Here is a 20,259-nt window from a genome sequence, read left to right as displayed (position 1 = left end):
AAAAAAAAAAAAAAAAAAAAAAAAAAAGAAAAAAAACGGCCAGGAAAAAGGACGACCCGACGTGACAGGCATTTTTTAAAACATTTTTATTCATTTCTTACCCCCTGCATTCCCGTTTCTAGTTTCTATTTTCATCTTTCGTCATCGTATACGCGTTACTTTCGTTACGTGCCGTTACGCGAGTTCCTCCGTCAACCCTTAAAATTCATTATTTTTCAGATCCATCGATCATTCACCGAAACAATTCCGCGAGAACGAACAATAACGAACGAATAATAAACGTTTCGTTCATATAAGAATATATAAGAACGTCATACGCGTACCGTGTCGAATGTACGAAAAGAAAATTCATGCGCATGGATTATTCGTAAAAAAATTCATAGAAAAATCGCGCTACCTCATACATACTAAAAAAAAAAAAAGGGGGTTGGAAAAAAAACGTGACTTTCAACTCCGTCGTGTTAACAATCTCTCACGCTTCGATCACGAGAAGATCACATATTCGTTTCGAAAATCAAACAAATTCGTATTCACGATTTACATGCAATCGCGATTCACGTGTAATTAATCGTTTAAGGGTTAACGAAAACGATGAACCGCAATCGATGACGACCGATCGATCAATGGCCACGTAACCGGAAGTATTCGCGATTCGACGAATCAACGGTACGTTATATTTGATCGCATAATCGCATACCTATCGGTAAATCTTCTGTTGGAGAGAGAGAGAGAGAAAGAGAAAGAGTGTGTGTGTGTGTGAGAGAAAGAGCGAGAGAGCGAGAGCGCGCGCGCGAGAGAGAGAGAGAGAGAGGAAGAGAGAAACGACGAGAAAAAAAATTCGATAAATCGATACATATTACTGTATCCCCGTTGATACCACGTCAGAACGAACGAACGAACTCCATTTGTAAAATATTAGGATAGGAACAAACAACGATCGATTGGAATGACAATTTTCACGGCTCGTTAAAGAAGTTAAACACGAAACATGTTGCGAGCGTTGTTTAACATGGAAACGAATTCGAAGAAACTTAAACGAAATTAAAATCGCATTTCACATTCTTTCGATTGAGGAGAATTTCATTTTGTACGCTCCTCCTAATGAATGAACAAATGATTTTTGATCGTTTACACTAATTAGCAGTAAAGGACGGTAGCCTTTTCGAAATTATGAATAATAATTAATACCCCCTCCCCCCCCCTCCCCCCTCGTCCTAAATTTAAGGATCATGCATCCCCCGTCCCCCGTCCCCCTTCCCTCCTTCCATCCATTTATCATTAAATTAGAGATTTATTATATTGACGTTTAAAAAAGAAATTATTCCCCTGCGAGAATAAAGTTTCTAATTAATCTGATATACATTTTTTTATTCTCAAATGGACGTTATAGCGTGTTAAGATAATACAAGGATTATATAAACTTTCAGATAATACTTTATATTTATAGCGAGATCCTTCGCAAAGGATAAGTGAGCTTGTATTAACCCTTTAATATACCTTCGAGTCCGTAGCTGAAGTTGTTCCGTTTTTTTTTGATCCGTATTTTGATTTTTAGCGTTGTAAAAATCGAGAACACGATTTATAACGATACATAATGAAACGCTTAAAACGAAAAATCGAAGAAAATTCGTTCGACAATTAAATACCGATAATTAAACACAAAATTAATAAATAATGTTGCATATCTGTTTTTTTTTTTTTTTTCATAAATAAATTTGTGACGATTATACGAGGACAGTTAGAATATAAAAGTGTGATTTAAAGCTCTAGTCGAATATCGGATTAATAAATAATAACGAAATGGCGAATTCTGCTTGCCATTGATAGACAGATATCGATGAAAGATAACCGAGTTATGAAAAGAGCTTGTTTAAATTAAATCGATCGATTTTCGAATAGCTCGTTTAGAAAACTTGGACTGGTATAGTTAATGAAGAAAATAGAATAAAAGAAAAATAAAAAAAAAAAAAAAAATAAAAATAAAAAAAAATGAATTCAAAATGTTCCAAAAGATGCAAGCTCAAAATAATGTCACGAATTATATTAAAGTGCCATCGTTTTCTTATGCATGTTCGAATCCTTGTATTACTTTGGTAAAATATATTATTAAAGAGTAAGTAAAAGATGTATTTCGACGAGTAACGAGTTATAGATAGTTTTCATTAACGAAGTTTCATTAATAGGCGATAGTCTATATAGAATATGATATGTAATAATATCATTTTCTCACATTTTAAGCCTTCAAAAAGCTTGAAGAGTTTGCAGGAGGAATATTCTTTTTTAATTTATAAAATTCATTTCGTAATCCATAATCCTTTTTCCTAGAGAATTTTAATGAGACGACGGTGTCAATAATCATCTTTTTTCTTTCATCTTTTATCAAAATTATCGTTGTCTTACTGCAAACCCTTCAATTTTAATTACTTCATTATACGATAACTCGTACGACATACAATTTTCAATATTACTGCAGTACAAATGGCCATAAAAGCAAACAGAAATTTCAAACTCGATAATTAAAACTCATCTCGAAGGCTTATGTTTGACGTTTCAAATACTCATTATCATTATTTATTTACTCGTTTTTTATGTGAATACTTAACACCAAATTTACATATTACAATCTCGGTTTCGTATCCCATTTTAATATACGAAAATACTTTTTCACTTGTAAAAAAATTAAGGGATATGAGTAATAAACAAATTAACGAAATTTTACTAATATAAACAAATCATCTTGCATACGATAGATAGGTATAGTTTAAAAAGGAAGCTATACGAATAATTTAAAAAAAAAAGAAAATACAATTTTTCAAATAGTAGTTCATAATGTCAAAGTGTATCGAAATTTAAAACGATATGGAGATTACAACCATTCAAAGTCAGACACATATGCTTCGTACCAGACCACGATAGAGGATTGCGTTTTTTCTTATCATCCTTCTCCCATCGATGTTTGATCATTTTAGCTTGTTAAAACGAGGTCTTATATCGATACGGTGTGAAATGTATTAAATATGCATAAATTGTCAACGATCTTCGACCAACGCTAGCTTAATTAGTCCCAGTATTGCTGGATAAGCGAGATGAGATTAAGATTTAATAGACAACAAAAAGAAGGGAAAAAAAAAAAAAAAAAAAGAAAAGAAAAAAAAACGAAATTAAAAAAAAAAAACAATCAGTCGTTCTGATCCCCGATGAAGAGAAAAGCGGACGAGAAATTTTTGCATGGTGTCTGGTTAAATATCTCGATATGTAATGGCTCAATGGCTCACGAGGATAATTTATCATTTCTACGTGTTTAATATAGCGTAATGATAATCAATTTTAAGGAATTCGAACCATTCGATATTGAATATTCAAAAAAAAAAAAGATAAAGTGATAAATTTAGAGAATTTAAACAATTTAAAAGATTATCCGTTAACAGACACCATTGTAATAAAAAGCGCAAGAATTTTTATTCCGCTTGTTTCCCACATTCGACAATTCGATCAGTTGAATTAACGTAATTGAATACATGATTGGCTTAAAAATTTAATAACCTATTAATTGGCATTTCAAATTTAAACATAGAAATTGAAATTAAGAAGACGTGTTATATTTAACGTTGTAATTAATTATAAAAAATTATCATAATTTTTTTTTTTTCGATTATCGTTTCATTCAAATTCAGGATAGAGATATAAAGAAATATGATAATATAAAAGAAATAATATAATATAAAAGAAATTAATTTTTATAATCTTCAATAATTAATATTTTACAAATATTTCATTTTTTTCGACTTATTATTTAAGTACAATAGCACGTCCTGTTAATCTTAATTTCGTACAAGAGGCAAATTTTAAAATGCATGTGCGTATAATATATACGAATATATTCTGCGGCGTGACCGCGAAATTTCAACTTCCCGCATTTTTAACTTTGTATTAGTAGATAAAGAACACGATGATTACCATTAATGTTACCTTACACGAATATAAACAATAATATTTGTAATAGCTGTAAATTTACATTACGACAACTCGGAGAGATATGAGATTAAACGAGAAAATTTAGACACACATTCACGCAATTTTGCTATTATTGTTATAGCATAAAATATAAGTAAAAATAGTTACGAATTTAACAAATTAACGATTAATTAATTAATTATATATGAGCATCGAAATAGTGCAGTTTCATCGCGATTTTATTCACGATGCAGATTGCAAGTTGCAAAAATCGAGAGAGAGAAAGAGAGAGAGAGAGAGAGAGAGAGAGAGAGAGAGAGAGAGAGAGAGAGAGAGAGAGAACAGAATTTTAAAAGTTAAACGCGAGAAAAAAGAGAACAACAAAGTCTGGTGTATTGCATTTTCGAAATTCTTTTTTTTATAATTATATAATTAGTCTTCTTTTTAACTGTTTAAATACGACTTAATTCATTTCTCTGATCAAAGTTTTATCAAAAAAAACTATAGTAACAGATTTCATAATAATATAGATGCGTCTATCTATTCGTAAAATAGTTTGATATCGTTGAGAATATTTATTTTTATCTATGCTCTTTATTATTAAATTTGAAAATTAGTTCTTTTCTCTACAAATTTATAATGTACATAAATAATAACAAATGAGAAAAATTTTATTAGAAAGGTTAAGATACAATTAGATAAAGAAAACCAAATATCATCTATCATGAAAATAAATAAAAAAAAATTTTTAATAATTTCAAATTCAAGATTCTTTAAAATGTACATAGAAAGATTGACGAAAGCTTTTTCAGATCGAATCGTGTTCGAATGAAATATCTTATTATGCAAATATGCAAGGCTTTCACTTTGGTTTTTATTCTTAAAATTAATGAAACGAAAATGAGAATCTGTTTATCGAAATTAAAAAAAAAAAAAAAAAAATGCCTGGAAATATCACTTGCGATGATTACGATTATTTGTAAAATGCGAAAGAAAGTCCTCATTGAAAGAAAAAAAGAGAGATTATGGAAATATAAATCCTAATGGCTTGTACGGGTACAATTTTCTCGAAAATCGAATGGAAGAAGACCACATATCCCTCGTTTTCATGTATTATAAATAATGCACCGTCGTTGCAAGGATCTTTAGAAAGTCCCCCTTCTTCCCTTCCCCCATCCAAAAAAAAAAAAAAAAATAAAAAATATTGAAAGAAAAATTAATGTTAAACGAAATGATAAAAGCTGAACGATCGAAGAGATAAGAAGAAAATAAATACGATAACAGCATGCGTGTGATCGAAATCGGTTCCCAAATCTGCCTGCATACACCGCCACGTGTACCGACGTTTAAGTGGATCGTAATTTGTAAATTACTATGGACTTCCTAATTATATGCTGGTATATGATAATACATGTGCTCTGCCACAATAAAGCAGTTTTTTTTATCTAAAATATATGTCGTTATTTTTTTCTTAATATACCTGGGACGAAATCTTACCGAACAGATAACAACTTATTGTATCATATTAAAATACGAATCGAATGAACCATGATAAAATATAAAATACAATAATAATTTTGAAAAAAAATTTACTGAATGGAATTTAATGAAATTGTACTATTATTAGATATTTTTTATATTGGTTTTTATATTTAATATATTTTTAATTTAAAAAAATAATAGATCACTTATAATGCGAAAGCATGAAAAAATTGTATAGAAATATAATTATATGTACATATAATAGAATTTGAGTTTTAATAATTTAAAGTTTTTATAAATAAGAATAATTAAATTACAAAAATCTTTTTTGTAATTTAAAAAGTATTGAAAATGATAAAGAGTTCAAAAAATAGAAATTGCAATTTGAATCAGGTTATCATATATAATAAACTTTAATCAACTATTAACAATAGAAAAGACAAGATAAATCATTGATATCTTTAATAGTGTGAAGCTATATATAAGTTACTTAGTTTCAACGACATAGAAACGTGGCAGCACTGTACCGTCCTTGTTAGTTTTACGTGGCTATGGCTGTCATTCAGAGTGATATTAAAAATTTTTGTCGTTTGCATATTCAAACATATTAAAACGTAGATAATTTAATTTCTTTATAATTTTCAGAAACTAAAAATTAACAAGTCAAAAATTGTATTTTCATATCTTTGAAAATTATTAAAATTAAATATATTGTAAAATTTCAAAATTCAAACTTTATCCTAATTATTATAGATTGCTATCAACAATGAATAATGCAATAATATATATTATTTTTCATATATAAAATTCTAATTTGATTAATAGATATAAATTAATAGATATAAATAAATAATAAAATATTTCATTTTAAATTAATAAAATTAAGAAACTTTTTATTATTTTTTTTTAAATTTTCTAAATTTATTTATTACATATATTTTAAAATCAATTTTACGTAAATAAAATGATTAGAAATATGCATTCTATTTTTTCCGAATAAGTCACATGATCATTTACGAATACTCGATATATATAAAAAAATATAATCTTTCAAAATAATAATGAAATAATCTAATATGAAATTTTATATATAATTCTAAACTCGATATTATAAACATTATAAACTCGATATTACTGATTTTCGATAAATATATTCCTTTCAAAAGTCTGATTTATTCTTATTATTCATCGACAAGCATGCCCTGTCTGTTTGATCATGCGTGATTGTATCCACACGTAGAAGTGGGAGTAATTGTGCATGAAAATTTGATAGGTTTGCATTAACTTGGCCGACCTCTTAAACACCTGGACGATCAATCATTATATATCTAAGGCAAGTCTATACGAAGTCTATACGATTTGGATTATTACATATAATTTTATTAATTAAAAATGAAACATAAGATTGGTGAAGATTTTAGCCATTTTGCGATTTTATCAAAGTACGACGTAAATCGTATTAAAGAAATAAACAATTAAAAAACATAATCAATACCGTAAAAGTGTTAGTTTTTCTTGTCTGGTAATGATTTAGCGATGACGATGTCTGATGGAGTAGTCCACCCATATTAATTAATGATGAATTTGAAAGAAAAAAGTCTTCGCAACGTTCAAAACTGTCGTGTGTAAAAGCTGTTGGCTTCAAGCGCGACGTGATCGATACGCAATCGTTCTGCCGAGTATTTCCGAAGTTATCCGTAAAGAAACGAAGGTAACCGAATATTAACGAAGTTGGTCGAGGTAGTATAGTGAGCAAACGACGCGTACGGAAGAACGCGGGGTCTTCTCCGGCTTGGATTGAAACAGCGTTCGCGTCTACGGGCGCGGTTTTGCGTCTCGAGCTGGCGTTTTACATGGTAAAATGTCCTCCCTCGATTATCTGGACTTGTGTCGATTATGTCTCGTGAAGGACCGTGTTTCGGTGCCAATTTTCGAGGGTGAAGGAGACGTACGACAAATATTTCTCAAGATCGCTGCCTGTCTACCGGTCAAGGTAAGCCAACTACGCCATCGCTTCGACAATGGCGATCCGCCATCTTGTGCATTTTCATAGCTACATCGCGTTTCTACAATCGTCCACGACTTTTCGACCTCCCAGTAGATGTATTTGCTCCCGATTGTTTTAGAGATCGCCCTATAGACAAGAAATTACAAGCAATTCCAAAATAATGATATCCAAATAGCTGTATATTGATGTTACACTATTTATGTTTCCTTTTTTCTTCAATTTATTTAATTTGTTCATGACGCTACAAATTATTCAATAAAATTTTGCCGCGCTTTTTTCCCTACCTTAATGTATTGCGAATCTACCCAAATTTTTCATCACCTGAGTAGTAGCCTTTTAATATTTTCATTTCAAACGACGATTCGCAATGTGTTTTTCTATTTACAGCAACTATATAACTGAATAATCCTCTTTCTTTTCGACATCTTGTTTTCGACACCATTGTTTCTATTATAAAATGCCTATAATTAATTATTTATTTGTATTATTTAAAATGGTTTTATTAATTTATTTTTAATGTTATATTATATTATTTCGAAATCGTTTTTATAAAAAATTGAATTAATTTCACTTTTATATTTGAAATTTGAAAATACAATTTTTTATTTATAAAATTTAAATCATTAATTTTAGTCATTAATAAATAAATGTTCAATATATTGTTTGAATAAATGAATATAATATATATTTTATTTTGATATATTTTGAAAGTATTACCTAAAATTTAAAATTTTTGTTTTATTGTTACATTGATTGTTAATTCATATTATTCAAAGACTATTATATTTTGCTTTATTAAAATATTTTTATTATATAAATAAAATATTTGTTGTAAATTATTTTTTTTTTTTTTTTACATATGATTACAGCTTACAAGAGAAGATAAGTTACCTAAGAAGATATGCGATGATTGTGTGTATAAAGTAGAATTATTTTATCAATTTTGGAATACAACAGCAAACGCAGAAAAACAACTTTTGCAATGGCTAGGAGAAGTCAGTTTAGAAGACAAACAGGGTTATGTTACCAATGTTCTCAATCCGGTAATTTTTCATATACATACATTTATTTCTATGTGTAACAAAATCTAAAAATAGACATTCTTTTATTTTTTGACATTCAGTTCCATGTTTACCTTAGTTACTGCTAGTGTTAATGATAAAAATATTTTAAATTTCATACTTTTGTAAGTTTTTTAATTGTTTAATGTATTGAATTTTCTTTGCTATTTCTAATTTATTTTTATACTTAAAATATATTCTAATAATTTTGATATATCTTGATGTATTGATACATTTGAAGGTTATATTAAGTTGAGTTATAAAAGATAAAAAAATATTTTTATTTAATTAAAAATATTTGTAAATGATAAATTTTGTTCCTTACTCAATTACAGAGTGTAATGAAACAAGAACAGAGTACAGAGAACAGGTTAGATGGCAATGTGATGCAGCAAGTAGAGGAGCATCAAAACAATATGGGGATGGGTATGATGGATAACATGGGTTTGGGTATTCCCATGATAATATCCAGTGCTAATCAACAACAAATCACCTCAGTTCCTATGGACACCAGCAGCAATTCTGTACAAACTATTCAGGCAGTACCTGGTCCAAGTTCACAAACTACACATAACCAAATACCACAGAATCAAACAAGCTCTACGCAACAAGAAGATGAAGAGGAAAGTAGTGAAGATGAAGAAAATTCTGACGAAGAATGCGATGGAGATGAAGGTAAATATCGTAGCATTTATATATTTTTATTATTAGTTTTTTTTTTTTAGAATTTTCTTGTTAAATGAATAAAAATAAAAATATTTAAATCTTTTTCTTTTTATTAGGCCTACCTGTAAAAGAAGAAAGTGAAGAAGATCCCAGCAATAGAACCATAGAGCCTACTACTTTTGTAAATGTTTCCTTGGCATGTGATGAAGCAGGTCCTTCAGGACTGCAGCAACAGAAGATCTCAGATATGCCTGAGATGCCAATTCCACAGCCAGCTGATGGGGATCCCAAATCTGGGTGAGTCTTTTATCCATACTTTTATATCCTAAGGGCCAAAGGTGCCATTTTGTTGTGGAGATCACACACACTTACACAAACATTTTTATGACTTTTTTCTTTTCTTTTTTTCTTTTCTTTTTTTTCTTTTCTTTTTTTTTTTTTTTCTTTTTTTCTTTTTTTCTTTCTACAAAATTGAAACTTACATAACCTAAAATAAATTGATTTAGTATAATAATTTCCATTGGAAACATACATTTATATTTATGATATTTCATATTATTTCATTTATAAATAATTTTTCTTTTTAAATTTATAAATTATAGATTATTATTATTGTTGTTGTTATTGTTATTGTTATTATTATTATTATTATTATTATTATTATTATTATTATTATTATTATTATTATTATTATTATTATTATTATGTCAATAACATTTAATATTTTTATATTAATTATTTTCTAAATATATTTTAAATAATATTAATTCATTTTTTTTTATTTTTGCTATTGTTGATTGTACACATATTTTCTACAATTTTCATTTTTCATTTTAATTAAAATCCGTAAGAGTTAGTCACCTAATTTGAATGAATAAGGTGCAATAAAATGACAAGGTAAGTTAATACACACCCCACAACCATCTTTGGCTCTCTGTATTTTGCAATTTGATTTCTTTCTTTTTTTCTTTCCTTTTTTTTTAATATTTTAAGAATCTATCTTGTATTTCATTTTTATGAAATTATTTCATTGTACGTAAAACATATTTAGATAAAATATCAATTTTTTTTTATGAATATGTTTATTTTATAAAACAAATTGCAAAATATCTGAATATTCCTTCATGTGATAGCATGTATTTAGAGTTCCTTTTAATAAGAATTATATAAACATAAATATTAAGACTGTTCACATACAATGTTTTCACGAATCAATTTCATTACAATTTTCTTATTTAAATGAACTCTATTCTAGTTATTATTGATACATGTACAATAAATGAACAAAGGGATTTTACTAATTATATACATATCTACGTTATTAACACTTTTATCAGTATTTTTTGTGTGTATGTAATTGAATCAGTTGTTTTATTGCACTTGACGCATATATAGGTATTTAATCCCTCTGTTCAATTGAGAACCAGATGTTTACATGTTGTCAGTATCAATATCCCACGCTTACGTGAAGGCACAAAATGCCGCACACGGCCGACAATAGGCCGACCAAAAATCACAAACTAATATTTCGTAAGTTAACGTCACGATATGATAGATGCTTGGTGTATTTAAAAAATATCACCAAGTTATATTATAATTCGTAAAAAGAGAAAAAAAATTCAAATACCGTTTCTTGTCGTCTTCGTGCTTTCCAATGCCTACGCTTTTACATTATTGTCAGGACCACATAATTAATATATCGGCTAGTCTGTAAGTGCTATCATTCTGTTAATTGCGCACACAACTCGCTGATAAACTATGTGGTATTATTGCCACTAGTTCGGTTTCAATCAATAACATTTACGGATACGGCATCTTTATTAGATGTCACTTTAAAATAATCGAGTGTTTTACGATAAAAAGAAAGTTTATTTAAAAAATGAAAGAGAAACCAAAACAATTAGAGTAATGATTGTATCAAGATGTGATGAAGAATTGAAGAATAATCATCGCGTGAGAAACATGAAGAGGATCTCAGGCATGTTGTTTAAGGCGAGTATCAGTTTTTGCATATTTTGGAACTTTTGTTTTTTATCTAAAAATAGTCTATAAGTATAATATATATATCGAATGAAATTTATTATATATTATATATATATATATGTATATATATATACGCGATATTACCAAAGAATTTCGTGATTTTATTCTTTGGAATTATATAGCGCTCGTTTCAGCATAAGCTTTTCTAAGCTGAAAATTCGATGCGCTTTAATTATACGCATATTTTAAACGCGCTGCATTAAATTGCGCGAATTATTTTATTCGGTTAAAAAAAAGCAGTCGAAATATTTTGTAAAATTAATTTACATTTTTCGACGCTTTCGACAAAATCAGGCTGCGTTTACGCGCCAATTAAAAAGTAATTTTCTGCAATTCATTTTGTATATTTTCTTCTTTTACGCAGTACATTTGCATCGGTATATAAAAAATTAATATGGATGCATTATAATTGTACTTGCGTAATTTTTATCACGATTGCGAGTAATGATGAAAAAAAGTGATTATAAACTTTGAAATATTTCTTGTTTCCATTTACAAATTGTTACAGTGCATTTATCATATTTCTGTTTACATGATAACGTAAATGGACTTTCAAGTTAAGAATGTTGAATACAAGAGAAATGTGATGGAAGAAGACAAGAAGAGACTATGTGGATATCGGTTCAAAGGTGAGGATCTAATTATCATATGATACTACATTAATTTGATCTCTTTAAAAATAATGTATCTTTAGTAAAGATAATGATCTTTTAGTAAGGGTTTTGCTTTCTTCTAACTTCTTTGCTGAGTTTTGTAGCTTAACTTTTTTCTTCTGCTGGTTTGCTGTAGAAATCTTTAATTTCTTTCTTCGGTTTATGCCAATTTACTTCATTCTAGAGTCTAGAGATGTGAAAAGGCGAGAGATAGTTTAAGATTTAATCAAAATACGCGTATATTTCATTCTTTTTTAATTAGATTCATTACTAATTCATTTAACATAAATAAAGTAGTAAAAAGCATCACGAGCATATAACGTTCTTATTTATAACAGTCTATTTATACACAAAAATAATATATTTAAATTTTCAAAGGACAAGACAACTATATTTATCGTGTAAACTCCAAAGGTAAAGTGAAGATATAAACATTGCTTTCTTTACGATCTTCCGAGACGTGTATCCTTATTTGAGGAATATAATATATTTCTACAACATATAATATATTCTTCATATTAACGAGGAAGATCATGAAGGCGTTAAAATAGAGAAACGATGACGACAAAACTCTCTAAGCTCGATTTGCACTTGCGCTCTCGTCGGCACTCTCTGTACTTCTGTGTCTTTGGAAAGGAAAAACCACAATGCCCAAGCACTTTGCACGGTCACTATACAGAAGTCACGCAGCGTGTACTCTATTTCTCTCGCTTTTCTATCTTTTCACACCGCTGCCTATTGCAAGAGAGAAAGCAAAGATCACAGGAACGAATAAAAAAAAAAAAAAAAAAAGGCAATGCCTGTCTATCTATTGTACCGGTGGTGTTCGCCGCTGCATTGTCCTTGGGTTTTGTCAATTTCAGGGAAGGAAGCGAGACGTTCGGCGGATTGTCGGGGATGCTACGTCAAATACTTTCGCCATCGCCCGAGACGGGAGATACCTGTTTACCCGTCACTTGTACTTTGCTTCAGAACAACACTATGTTCTCCAATCAATCGTCGATGATGTCCTCAACGTATCAAACCGTCCCATCCCACTTGCCATCCATTTGTTCCGATCAGATTCTCATGGATCACGTGCAGATAGTCACCGAATCCCATCCGTGTTCCACGTGTGGCCTTGAGTTTCGAAGCGCTCTGAAACTGAATTACCACATAAGAACCAGTCATTCGGCCTTGCCGGAGTTCGAGCACAACATAGAGAATAATCCGATGAGATACTCGTGCACCATTTGTTCACGGAGTTTCTTTGCTCTGAGTCATTTGAGGATGCACGAGGTCACGCATTCCGCGCCACCAGCAACCTCCTGCGCACCGATACCGACGATATCGACATCGGTGAACGTCGATAAGACGTTCGCCTGCGATCGTTGCCAAGCCAGTTTCCGGTATCGTACATTATTCGAGCGGCACAGGAGGATGCACGAGGTCGGCCAGGAGAAGCCTTACTCCTGCCCTAGATGTTTGATGCGCTTCGAGACCCGAAATTTGTACAATCATCATGCGAAAACTCACAAGCCGGGCAACGATAATAGGATAACCGACACCGTAGTAGTGTCTTCCGGTGATCCGGTCACTAGCAGTATTAGCGGTACCATTGCGTCGACCAACAAATCGGTACTCTCGTACCCGTGTGACTCGTGCTCCAAGCAATTCGCGAGCATCGAATCGTTGACTACCCATAAGGCTGTACATAGGTCCAGACCGCTCGTGTGCGACGTCTGCGGCAAAGGTTTTACACACCGCAAGTACTACGTGGTGCATCAACGTATTCATACGGGAGAGAGGCCGTATCTTTGTGCCATGTGTGGGAAGTCGTTCACTCAAGCATCCACGCTTACCGTCCATCGCCGATATCACACGGGAGAACGTCCTTATACGTGCACGTTGTGCGGTAAAGGATTCGTTACCAGAACCATCATGCTGAATCATATGAAAAAGCATTGAATCGAATCGTTATCGTTGATTCGAAAAAAGAAAAAATACTCATCGATTCGGATTCTTTTTCTTTTTTTTTTTTTTTTGTTTTTTTTTTTTTACGAAAGTTCATGAATTTTTTTTTTTATTTTTATCTTCTTTTTTCCTTTTAACTTATCATTTATTATCTGTTGGTTAAAGTTCATCTTATTGATGATGATGCGAAAACTTGTATTCGTTTCTAGTCTAGTATAGAAATAGAAATTTATTTATTTTTTTTCTCTCCGTTTTAAGAATATTTTTCTTTGTGAAATTTTTCTTTTCTTCGACAAATATGATTTCTTTGTAGAAAAATAACTCGCAAAGTGCCTCAAACTTGCTTATATAAATAGATTATTATTAAATTATTGTGCATACTACGAATTATCTCGTCAGAATTATCGCGAGATTCAACAATAGTAATTTATTGCATTTTTAAATTCAGACGAGTTTGTTAATTAGTAGCAAAAATGCATAAAAGAAATGATTAATTGATTAATCTTATGTGTAATATGCATGTCGTCACTGTGATACTGTTTGTTCGTGTATATCCTGAATATTTTAAATGATAGGATATCTTTTACGATTATTAGAATCTCGCAATTCCGTTCAGAGATATTAATTTCAAACGCGAAATTTGCTTCAACTAAAATTAGTACCTGTTTAACGAAATAACTTTATAATGTGCCTAAAAAGATAGAATTTTTGAAAAATTTTAATCGATAGAATGGAAAAAGACATTTTACATAGAAGAGCTAATTATAATTAAGCAATTGCGTATATATATATATATATAGTGTTAAAAGTTATTTGATGTTAAAATATCGTTACAATAGATAGAAAAGTATTAGCATTTAATTAATATACGATTACATGATTATTTTAAGTATTTTTTTTTTAAACGATAGATAAAAATGATATAGTTAACAATTCAGAGCATTAACGAATTCATGTGCCTCTAAATAATATAAGTACAGGGTCACAATATATATTATAAATATCGTAAAACGTAAGTATGAAGACGCTTAAATATTTCTATGTAACTTCGTAAAAACAAGATCTCTGCTATTGATATTAATAACATAGTTATAATTAATCGTTGGACGTAATCGTTACTAAAAGATTTCTAAAAATTTTATCACTCTTGAATGTAATTTTTTTTGTCTAATTAAAGTTTTCAATGTTATTAGATAGTTTTGTATAACCATTTTGAAATAATATTTCTTCTTTTATTTTTACATATTAATAATCTATATTTAATTATACTAAAACGAAAAAATATGTTCGTATAATTATTTTTAATAATAAATTCTAATGTTTATCGTTGAGTTTAACAAATTTTAATTATCTTTCGAGATATAGTTTTAAAATTATTATTTGTGTAATTTTGATATTGAATAATTGACATAAGAATTAAAATTTTTTTATAATAGAATAGTTATTTATAATTTCCTTTTTTTTTTTTTCTAATCTTGTAAATTCAAAATTACGTATAAATCTTGATGTTAAACAAAATTGTATTATATAAATTATTTATCTGCAAAGATTTTTTTTCTTATAAAACTTAATTTTCTATAATAACGATTAAATTTATTGTTGTCTATATTTGGTTATAAACTCAAGTTTTAATTCAAGATGGCGGATATCATGTGATTGGATCGTCGGTAAAACAGTACAGCATGTGGTAAGTGTAATAATAGAAAATCTATATATTAAAATATATATATATACAATCGTGTTATGATACAATTATAAATTATCGTGTGATTTTTTAAATATTTAACGATATTATTCTTGTTATGATACAAATATATTGAAATTACTGACTATATAACTTTTGCAATTACTAATTATGTACGAACGGTTATTGTAAAACTTTTTAGCTAATGTTTTTATTTATTAATTTGTATAAATACCAAATATATTGGATTATTGAGTTTGCTAAAATGCTAAATCAAGAAACTCGATATTTGACGAATATTGAAAAGATTCTGTGGAAGTATATTACAATACCATTACGTAATATATTTCCTAAATTGATATTATTATTTATATTAAAATAAACGCATTTAAGATGCGTATACTGTATAAATTTACGGGTAGAAAAAGATTTCGAACGGTAAGAACGCAATTTAGAAAAAAAAAAAAAAAAAAAAAAAAAAAAAAAAAAATACTGGAAAGCACTGAGGCACTTTATCTCGTATAGATATATTTGTTTAAACATATATCTTATCCCTCCCCCTAAAATTTTTGACGTAATTTTAACGACACTGAACACCTTGAAAGGAAAGAGAGTAAAGTATATCGATCGAATGCAAACGATACGTTGATTGACCTACGTTTTGTGTCTCTCTTCTTTCCAGATATTTTACGACAAAGGTACCGATGCTAGCTCAGGATCAGCAGGAATGCAGCCCGAACGAGATGTTCAAACAAGAGGAAGACACGGAACAGCTGCTCATCGCGAATCGTTTGCACGTGCCGACCGTGGAGAATACGGAGATAATCATCACCGATGGTATCGTGCAGTGCGATCTCTGCGGAGACGGTTTCGTTTCCGAGCATGCTCTGGCGCTGCATTTAAAAGTTCACGAACAGGAACAGGAGGTGCAGGTTCAAGATGACCAGTTTGTATGCGAGCACTGCGGTTGCAGTTTCGCGAAGATGTCCACGTTTAAGGAGCATCAAGCAGAGCACGAAACTAACGAGAGTTACGTTTGCGAGACGTGCGACTATGTTATGGATGATAAAGAGAGTTTGATAGCTCATCAGAAGCAGCACAATATAGAGTACGAGTGCGAGATTTGCGGCGCCAGTTTCGATTCTTCGGCCGGTTACGAGGAACACCAGGCAGTGCACTCGGACGAAAAACCGTTTCAATGCGAGATATGCCACGCTCCGTTTCGCTATCGTCAAGGTTTGAGATTGCACGCGAAGCTGCACCAACCTGATTACGTCCCACCACAGAGGAAGCATCACTGCGAGCTCTGCAATAAACGTTTTTCGAGAAAGCAGGTGTTGCTGGTCCACATGAAGACCCACGGAAACGTGGGACCCCAGAACGAATACATTTGCCCCGTTTGCGGCAAGGCTGTGTCCAGTAAGACTTACTTGACCGTGCATTTACGAAAGCATACAGGTGAGAAACCACACGTTTGCGATCTCTGCGGCAAAGGATTTATCTCTCAGAATTATCTGAGCGTGCATCGGCGCACGCATACAGGTGAAAGACCCCATAAGTGCACCCACTGCGAGAAACGATTCACCCAACGTACCACCCTGGTGGTGCACCTCAGAGGTCATACCGGCGATCGACCGTATCCTTGCACATGTTGTCATAAATCTTTTGCCTCGAAAACGATGTTAAACTCACACTTAAAGACTCACGCTAAACAGAGTGCGCGACAGCAGCAGGAGCAACAGCAACAGCAACAGTTGAAACAGGAACAAGAGGTCCAGCATCAAGAGCAGTCTCTTGATACGATAACTATATTGTTACCTAGTTAGGATATTTCGTATGATTAACGAATTAATTATTCTGAAACGATTACAAGGCCTTGTAAAAGAGTTTATCCACTTGTAAGGAGAAAGTTACTTATGGTTACTATGCTTATATAGTATGGTGGGGTGGTATTTGTATTATTTATGATCGAAAGAGGGATAGATATTTTAATCAGTCGTGATTGTAATATGAATGGTTGTTTATTTTTATACAATGATGAAATTGTAATAGAGGAACAATTAAGATGTTGAGAAAAATAATTCGTGTTAGTGTTTGAAGCATTTATTACGCACATATATAGTTGATGATGAATCACTGTTCACATTCTTGATATTCATTGAATGAATTGAAACATAATTCTTGAATAATGACCATGTTTCAAGTTTAACTTTTAATGAGATGAGGATGACACAATGTGCTATAAGAGTTCCTCGCTAACATGTTCGAAATAATGTACGTTTGTATGTATGTCTCAAGCTCAATGCTGTTTTATTGCATCTTGGCCATAGGTAGTTAGGTATTGGATATCGAAATTGGTCAACTTGTAAGGCAAAATGAAAGACAGTGATGCTCGAGATCATTTGTTAGATAGATTGGCTAGAAGATGATCAATTTGCAGGGCTGAAAACATTGGCCAGGATGCAAAGCATTCCTGTAGTAATTTTCGACTATTCTTTTTTATATTTGCATTTAATCTTTTTATACTACGATTGATTTTGCATAATTATTATGCAAAATTTAAGACGAATTCCATTTTATTAACACATTCAAACGAAGTTAATTGTAAGTTAACTGTCTCCTTTTCCTTTTGTAACTTTAACATACAAATAGAAATACGAAAATTGTAAATCTGCATATAATAGTTCTTACCGATGTTCACATCTTCTTGTAAAATTTCACGTTTTATACTTCATTCTCGCGCAAGCGTTGAGAGAAATTTTTTATGTAGAATTTTATAGAACAACCGTCCACGCTTCGATAGGTTTTATATTTTTCCTGAATACTCAATCTTATTTTATACGCACATACATTGATTTACCACTTCTTCGTAAATATTATACATGTATAAAGTTATTACATAGAATTTTGCAAGAGGTGCTTTAAATTAGTGATCGATAAATATACGATAGTGCCTTAGTTGTTATGCGGTATAATTTCCGCGAAAAAAAAAAGGAAAAAAAGAAAAAAGAAAAATATATATTTAAGATATCCGAATTAACGAATTAACGTTATAAAAGCTGAAAATTATGAATTGAAAAAATGATATTGATAGATCCATTGATATAATTCATTGTTTCGATTTGAAAGATTAAATATTGTCTACGCTTTTAATAAATGCAAATTGAGCGTAAAAACAATCACATTATTACAAATTATTATAAATTAATAGGATTTATTATAAACTTATATGATGAAATGGTACTTCAATTTGTGATAATAACTTTTTTCGTTAAGTGTACGAAATAATTATGATATATATATTAATTATTCTTAAGAAACAATTTCTTCTAATTAAACGTTATATTGTTTCATGACAATTTTTCTTAATTTATAATGTAAGTATAGATACTTTAGTGAACGTCTTATTTATCGCAGCTTTTCCTTTATGTTACCTTTATATATTTGGTATAGAGAAAGGGGAAAACATTTTCTTTCGTTTTTTTTTTTTTTTTTTTTTNTTTTTTTTTTTTTTTTTTACCTATTGTCATAACCAATAATTGTAGTGTGATATGTCACTTAGAGAATTAAATGTAGATAGTATTACAGTTATAATATCCGTAACATTTTAAGATTTGCATTTTTATCGATAAAACGAATGAAAGTTGACTTAAATTTATAGTTATCTAATTCCTTATGTATGCAATAGATTTTGTATATAAATCAGGAATATCGTGTGTGAATCGAATGAATGTATGATATCGCTAATCTATTTCAATTATTTCTACTCTATCCAATCATTGTTTATTATCCCAGATCAGATAGTCAATAGTCTTCTTTTGTAAGCAAATTCATATAAAATAAACAATATAGTAAACATCTTGTTTCATGCATTGCAAATTACCGACTCGATTCTTTTGTTTATATCTGTGTCTGATTATCTATCAATTCGGATAAACGAAACTTCTAAATAATAATAAAAAAAAAAAAAAAAAATGGAAAAAAGGACAACGCGAATATCGCATAATATCGATATAAAAAAATCTTAACGTTCCGTTACAAATTCGTTACATCTTCTTCCGTTTGTTCACGGCTGTGTGCATTTTGTGCAAACGTGTCTACGAAAAACAATTCTTTTATCTCGTATCACTTGTCCGAACGATTGATCGAAAAAATCGAAGGGATCCGCTAACGAATCGATAACGATCTGACTTGGCTTTTTTCCAGTAAGTAGCTTCACCTTCTTTCAATACTGTGCCCTGAAAATTGTCGTAACACCTATACATAACTTAATCGCTCCACTCGACGAATCATATTTCAAAAATTCAAATATTTTCATCCCCCTTCAATTTACGACGGTACAAAATAAAATTCTCGGCACACAGAATCAAAACTACACTTTTTGAACTCCTCCCCTCCTCTTGACTCGAGCCTCGTTCGATTAATAACATCAGCTCCACATATAGCCAATATTGTTGTTCTTCTCGTTCTGCGCGTGCAAAGCGTCCCCCATTGCAAGGCTGGCTCACGCTGTGTTGTCTTTTTGCAGAGCGAAAAACGTGAAGACGATAGCAGCCAAGCCGAATCAATCTCGCGCCCCTAAATCGTCCAATGAGGAGGATCGATCGTTTCTCGTTGTCGAGGATGGTGTCGGTAACGACTCGTGCGTTGTTCAGGAGGAGGCATCGTATCGATGCGAGTCGTGCGACGAAGAGTTCGACACGGAGGGTGCACTGTTGGTGCACAGAACCGAGCGGTCGATCCTTCGAACTCGGG

The 20,259-nt window shown here is 30.8% G+C and overlaps 3 protein-coding genes across 3 annotated transcripts in view; all 3 read left to right on the top strand.

Moving 5' to 3' along the window:
- Positions 1-6,721: 6,721 nt before the first annotated feature.
- LOC122719867 overlaps positions 6,722-20,259 on the top strand; it is a 51,218-nt gene continuing 37,680 nt past the window's right edge. Inside the window, exons 1-4 of the mRNA XM_043946086.1 lie at positions 6,722-7,429; positions 8,314-8,487; positions 8,841-9,180; positions 9,288-9,468. Coding sequence (XP_043802021.1) covers positions 7,298-7,429; positions 8,314-8,487; positions 8,841-9,180; positions 9,288-9,468 — 827 coding nt within the window. The 5' untranslated portion in view covers positions 6,722-7,297. The remainder of the gene's footprint in view (positions 7,430-8,313; positions 8,488-8,840; positions 9,181-9,287; positions 9,469-20,259) is intronic.
- Positions 10,999-13,814, top strand: LOC122720034 (zinc finger protein 41-like). Its single transcript, XM_043946438.1, has 2 exons — positions 10,999-11,843; positions 12,731-13,814. Exons 1-2 carry the CDS (start codon positions 11,824-11,826, stop codon positions 13,812-13,814), a joined length of 1,104 nt encoding a protein of 367 aa, XP_043802373.1. The 5' UTR covers positions 10,999-11,823.
- Positions 15,381-19,338, top strand: LOC122720033 (zinc finger protein 239-like). The gene is made up of 2 exons (XM_043946437.1): positions 15,381-15,507; positions 16,187-19,338. Exon 2 carries the CDS (start codon positions 16,209-16,211, stop codon positions 17,328-17,330), a length of 1,122 nt encoding a protein of 373 aa, XP_043802372.1. The 5' UTR covers positions 15,381-15,507; positions 16,187-16,208; the 3' UTR covers positions 17,331-19,338.

Source organism: Apis laboriosa, unplaced genomic scaffold, assembly GCF_014066325.1.
Source record: "Apis laboriosa isolate Shangri-la unplaced genomic scaffold, ASM1406632v1 scaffold9_cov152, whole genome shotgun sequence".
NCBI lineage: Eukaryota > Metazoa > Arthropoda > Insecta > Hymenoptera > Apidae > Apis > Apis laboriosa.
Note: the sequence above shows the minus strand (reverse complement) of the source record. Positions and strands in the feature narration are given on the sequence as shown.